The following is a 6,000-nucleotide window of genomic DNA, read 5'->3' as shown; positions in this document are numbered from 1 at the left end:
ACTGGGGCACTTGGCACTGGCCACTGTCGGAAGACAGGATACTGAGCTAGATGGACCTTTTTCAACCTTTTTTTCACTTGCAAATCCCTACAAATTTTGAAAGGAGATGCAGACCCTTTGGGAAATCTTAGACATAGTCTGCGGGGTCCACAGACCACAGTTTGAAAACCACTTGCCTACATTACTGGCAGCCAGGTAGATGAACAGTCAAAAAGTGTCCACAGTGTTGCTGACTCTTGGGATTTAGTTGTGAGTCTAGCAATATTTGGTGCTTTTCTTGAAATCCCAGATCCTGGAGTTGGGATCATCTGAGAATCTCGACTTTCTAGCCTTACTGGTTGCAGAGAGATGCTGGGAAACACAACCCCCGTACACCCCAAAGGTTCAGAAACCAGCAGCAACTAAAAAGTCCCCCAACATGCAGGGCTGGCTCTAGGTTTTTTGCTGCCCTGGGGGGAAAAAAAAGAAACTCTGAGAGTGCAACTGTTGTACCTGGGATTGTGCCGCCCCAAGCATGTGCTTGGTTTGCTGGTGCCTAGAGCTGGTCCTGCCAACTGATGGTCTATTGAAATTTCATGATTTTTAAGCCAATCTCATCAGTTTGTTGGGCCTGCAGCAGAGCTTTGAGGGCTCAGGGTTGGCTCACCTGCTTCACCTGCGTGGCGTAACAGATGTGACACAGTGTCCCAAGGAGCAGCAAGCAGGCGATTAGCCACATGGCTGAGTCAGATAAAAGCAAGACTGGAAAGAGTTTATGAGGAATCTGTCTGTAGCTGGCCCAGGCCACGGCCCGTTGGTTCAGTGCAGCATACTCCTCCAGCATGTGTGTTTGTAATGCCTGAGTGCCCCCGCACCTCTCTGGCTCAGTGTGCATGCCCGTTCCGCTGGCTAACAATGTTTGGTTTGGTTTCAGAAGACAGGAAGCTCTTTGTGGGGATGTTGGGGAAGCAGCAGAGCGAAGATGATGTCAGGCGGCTGTTTGAACCCTTTGGCCAGATCGAAGAGTGCACCATCCTCAGAGGGCCTGACGGAGCCAGCAAAGGTGGGAGACGATCAGGCCCCACCTGAGAGCTGGACAAACGCTGCAACCCAGCGCCCACTCAGACAGCCATGTGACTTGGCTTTGCCCAGGCTCGCAACCCCCTTTGTGCCAGCTCCTTTCCATTAGTGTTTGTGCGTAGGAACAGAGCATGGCCATCATCCAGGCACAAGCCTTTGCACCCGAAGTGACACGGTGGTTATGGGATGGAACACAACTGTGTCTGAGATACTCCAGGCACTCTCACGGGGGCCCCTTGCTGATCACTATCCGGGATGGAGGCACCCCCCTCAGCTCTTGCTTCCACTGCCCCAGCCAGCCAGTGCGCCCCCCTCAGCTCCAGCCTCCACTCCCCGGACAGCCAGCATGCACCCCTCAGCTCCAGCCTCTGTCCCTGGACAGCCAGCATGCACCCCTCAGCTCCAGCCTCTGTCCCTGGACAGCCAGCATGCACCCCTCAGCTCCAGCCTCTGTCCCTGGCCAGCCAGTGTGCCCCCCTCAGCTCCCGTCTCCTCCCGCAGCCAGCCAGCACACTCCCCTCAGCTCCAGTCTCCAGCCCCAGCCAGCCAACACCCCCCACCACCACCACCCAGCTCCAGTCTCCTCTCCTGGCCAGCCAGTGCGACCCCCTCAGCTCCAGCCTCCATTCCCCTGACCAGCCAGCACGCCCCCCTTAGCTCCAGCCTTCACTCCCCTAGCCAGCCAGTGCACCCCAGTCAATTCCAGCCTCCTCCCCCAGCTAGCCAGCACACCCCTGTTAGCTCCAGCCTACTTCCTAGCCAGCCAGCGCACCCCCCTCAGCTCCAGCCTATTTCCCAGCCAGCCAGCATGCCCCCAACCCGGCTCTAGCCTCCATGCTCCCAGCCAGCCAGCACCCCGCCCCCCATCAGCTCCAGCCTCCAATCCCCTGGCCAGCCAGCTGGCCCCCCTCAGCTCCAGCCTCCGCAACCTTGGCCAACTAGCTGGTCCCCCTCAGCTCCAGCCTATTTCCCAGCCAGCCAGCGTGCCCCCCACCCAGCTCTAGCCTCCACTCTCCCCAGCCTCCACTTCCCCGGTCAGCCAGCCGGCCCCCCTCAGCTCCAGCCTCCACAACCCCGGCCAGCCAGTACACCCCCCTCAGCTCCAGCCTCCGCAACCTTGGCCAACTAGCTGGCCCCCCTCAGCTCCAGCCTATTTCCCAGCCAGCCAGCGTGCCCCCCACCCAGCTCTAGCCTCCACTCTCCCCAGCCTCCACTTCCCCGGTCAGCCAGCCGGCCCCCCTCAGCTCCAGCATCCGCAACCCTGGCCAGCCAGCATGCCCCCCTCATCTCCAGCCTCCACAACCCCAGCCAGCCAGCATGCCCCCCTCAGCTCCAGCCTCCACTTCCCTGGCCAGCCAGACGGCCCCCCTCAGCTGCAGTCTCTGCCGCCGGCCAGCCAGCTGGCCCCCCTCAGCTCCATCCTCCGCAACCCCGGCCAGCCAGTGTGCCCACCTCAGCTCCAGCCTCCGCAACCCCGGCCAGCCAGTACACCCCCCTCAGCTCCAGCCTTCACTCCCCTGGCCAGCCAGCATGCCCCCATCAGCTCCAGCCCCCACCCATTGCTTTGGGAGCGTCATCTTGTGCTGATTGCCACTCCCAGCTAGTACGTTCCTGTTGACTCCAGCCCAGATTATAGCTCTCTGCTCAGCCCTGGCCTCCACGTCCAGTCAGTGCATGAAGGTCCACTCCATCCCCCTGGTGCGGGTCTGGGTAGCTCCAGCCCCAGCAGGGTACTGCTCTCACCTCCATCCTCGGACACTGGGCCGGGGAGCAAAGTACCTAGCTTCCCTGTACAACACACGCTCCAGCTCAGCTTGTGCTGCTAGCCCAAGGCTGTTAAGCAATAACATTATTTTGCATGTACACAGCACCGTCCACCTGAGGATCTCAAAGCACTTTACATACTTGGGTGACTCTGACCATCCCCAGTTTGTGGATGGAATAACTGCCACAGGGAAGTGCCCAAGGGGATGCAGCAAGTCCGTGCGTAGCTGGGGCAAGAACCCTGGTCTCCCAGGGCTGTGTTCTACCCACTAGGCCATGCTGCCTCTTCTGAATGTCCTGGGCAGGTGTGACTATGCAGGGCGGGCAGAGTCTCCTGTCAGAATGTGTTATAGTCACGAGCACATATCTCCTCTGCAATGTTCCCTTGCTGTAGCTCCCAGACTTAACGCGTGTTCTTTTCTCCACCTAGGGTGTGCCTTTGTAAAATACGGGAGCCATGGGGAGGCCCAGGCAGCCATCAACAGCCTACACGGCAGCCAGACCATGCCGGTAAGTGCTAGGGTCAGGAGAGAGAAAGAGGCTCAGTTTTCTCTTCCATTGCATGAGATGGGCCAAGTAACTGGGAGCTGCACCTGGTACTGCAAGAAGAGAAAGCTATGGTCACAGAATAGTCCACATGCTCTGTTACCCCCGGGGCATCCGGACTGGATTGACTGGGCTTGTACCAGCGTGACAGAGGAGAACGTGGCCCAGTGATTCACTGTCCATCTCTAGCATAAACCAGTTCATCTGAGGCTTAAATTCCATCCCAAGTGCCCTTGTTTGGATCAGCTCCTGAGGCTCCTTCTCAGAGTGTGTGGTTTTACACATGCACACTGGGTGCTGTAAGGAAAGTCCATTGAGTCAGTGAGCTCAAATCCCCAAATGTCCTCGTCTCTGAGTGTAGCTCACAGACTCCGGGAATCACGGAGGTTAGCAACCAGTGGTGCCAAATCAGGGGGTGCGTTGGGGACAACCCCTCCCCACCATTTCTGCACTTGCTCCAAGTTCCATAGGAGCTGGGAGGGGCCATGGCCTGACCACTTTTAAGCAATGGTCCCATATTCAATCAGTACGTCCAGTACTGGAGTGGCCCGGAGCATCGTTCCAACAACGTGCTTGCAATGCCACTGGAATTTGACCCAGCTGCCCTTCCATACAGAGTGGCAGTGAAGGCTGGCTGGGCCAAACATTCTTGTGACCTGGTGCACTGGGAGTTTGTTCCTGTCCAGCAAAGCGTGGGGTGGGGTCCACCAAATTCCTGGCAGCACTAGGTGGGTAAGAGAAGGGGAGATTTATAGGGGGAGGAGCAGGGACCAGAACGGGGTCCTGGCTGTGGGGAGGGATGGGAATTTGCCCTTCCCCAGGAAACATCTGCATTGATGCCACTGGTAGACATGGAAAAGGCCTGCGTGGCCCCAGCTCATCCAAACCCTTTTTTGCTCCCAATAGCACAGTCACAATGTAGGCAGGTGCTATGGGGGGTTCCCCCACACCACTTTGTTAATGCACCTTAATCCTCAGCTCCAGCCCCCTGCTCATCTACTCCTGTATCCCCCTGTCCCTTCACAGACATACAGCTTTGCCAGATGAGCTATGTCTTAATCTGCAGCACCCCCTGCTGTTCTCATCCTGGCACCCTGCCCCACTCTGCCAGCGTCCCTCAGTCCTGAGCTGGAGCGCTCCCTGTCCTTCCAGCCCTGGACTTCTCCTAAACAGAGACAGTGAACGGGGCAGTGACTTTGTGATGTGGAAACAAAGCTGCTAGGAACCTGACCGAGCGCAGCAGCCCTCACCTTTGGCCTGAGGCAGGATTTGAAACCGGGTTTTGAGAGAGGAAAGGCAGTTAGAGCCGTGGCTCCTTTGTGTCACTGAATCCAGAAGAAGGGTTTGCTGCTGAGCTGGGACATTCCTGTGTGCACACTTTGCCGGTTCCATGCTGCTGTCGCAGCTGGCATTTGGCACAACATCACATTCCCTCTTTTATTTCACCACTGCTCTCATCTCTCACTCACACCCACACCCCTGCATCTCAGTGCCCTTGGCACTGCTGTAAAATCGCCTCTTCAGGGGGCACTCAGGGGTATAGCAATGGATACACCTACTGGCCATGCTCTCTTCCCCTCCCCCACCCATGCATAGTGCTGTCTCCTTAATCTAATCACCAGCTAATCTGATCCTCCATTTAATTCGATCAAAATCTCAGGGATCAAACAGTTTCTTGTAAAAATAACACCAGTCCTGTCCTTTATTTTGATTAGCGCTGAGCTCTCTAGGCAGGTTTTAGGGGTTAATTCAATCACTGGCTAGAGAAAGTTCCCATTTAATTAACAATGAAGGTCAACATTCTGAATGGGAGAGGAAGGAAACAGAGTCCAGGGAAAAGCAATGAGTATAAAAGACGACTACAATTAAACATTGGATTGATCAAACACTACTATGGAAAAGCTGGGCCAAATTCTTCCCTGGCAGGACTGCACAAAAGTCAGTGGAATCACCTTGGACGTGAACTAGCACTGTCACCTACAGGACAGGCTGAGAGATGCAACCTGAGGCTCATAAAATATACAAGATCAGTCGCTCACATAAATCAGATGATGGGATCATACCACAGAGAAATGAGAGGAAGTCTCCCTCTCCGCATGATCCTCCGAAGCCTGACCTCAACTAAGGTGGCCATATTTTCAGACTCAGCAGGGCCTCCCAGAGGGAGGGGCAAGTGGGGCAATTTGCCCCACCCCCACGAGAGTTTTTTGGGGCCCCTGGAGTGGGGTCCTTCACTTGCTCTGGGGGCCCAGTAAACTGTCATGGGGCCTGGGCCCCTGGAGCTTCTTCCGCTTTGGGTCTTCGGCGGCAATTCGGCGGTGGGGGGCCCCCTGAAGCAGGTCTTCGAGGCACTTCAGCGGTGGGTACTGGAGCGGAAGGACCCCCCACCGCCGAATTACTGCCACAGCGGGGGCCCCCGCCACCGAAGACCCCAGGCCCCCTGAGTCCTCTGGGCAGCTCTGAGACTCACACACTTTTGTGGCAACCGATTTTAGGGCCACAAAGAATTCCTACAAAACCCAAAAGTCCACTTAGTTTTAATGTGTGCCAGCTTCTGACTCAATAGCAACATGTTCATGTTTCTCGGAGTGGAGGATTTTTTTTTACTAACCTAGCGTGTATCCTGAAATG

At 56.3% G+C, this 6,000-nt stretch overlaps 1 protein-coding gene across 6 annotated transcripts in view; it reads left to right on the top strand.

The window, feature by feature from the left end:
* Positions 1 to 6,000, top strand: part of CELF6 (CUGBP Elav-like family member 6) — a 213,277-nt gene that overhangs the window by 150,950 nt on the left and 56,327 nt on the right. For 5 of the 6 annotated variants that reach the window (XM_032769352.2, XM_032769395.2, XM_032769328.2 and 2 more), the window contains exons 4-5: positions 914 to 1,042; positions 3,254 to 3,333. In XM_032769352.2, coding sequence (XP_032625243.2) covers positions 914 to 1,042; positions 3,254 to 3,333 — 209 coding nt within the window. The remainder of the gene's footprint in view (positions 1 to 913; positions 1,043 to 3,253; positions 3,334 to 6,000) is intronic. The other variant, XM_032769316.2, reaches the window with a different exon arrangement.

Source organism: Chelonoidis abingdonii, chromosome 9 (assembly GCF_003597395.2).
Source record: "Chelonoidis abingdonii isolate Lonesome George chromosome 9, CheloAbing_2.0, whole genome shotgun sequence".
In the NCBI taxonomy this organism is placed as follows: Eukaryota; Metazoa; Chordata; order Testudines; family Testudinidae; genus Chelonoidis; species Chelonoidis abingdonii.
This window is presented reverse-complemented; position numbering and strand designations above follow the sequence as displayed.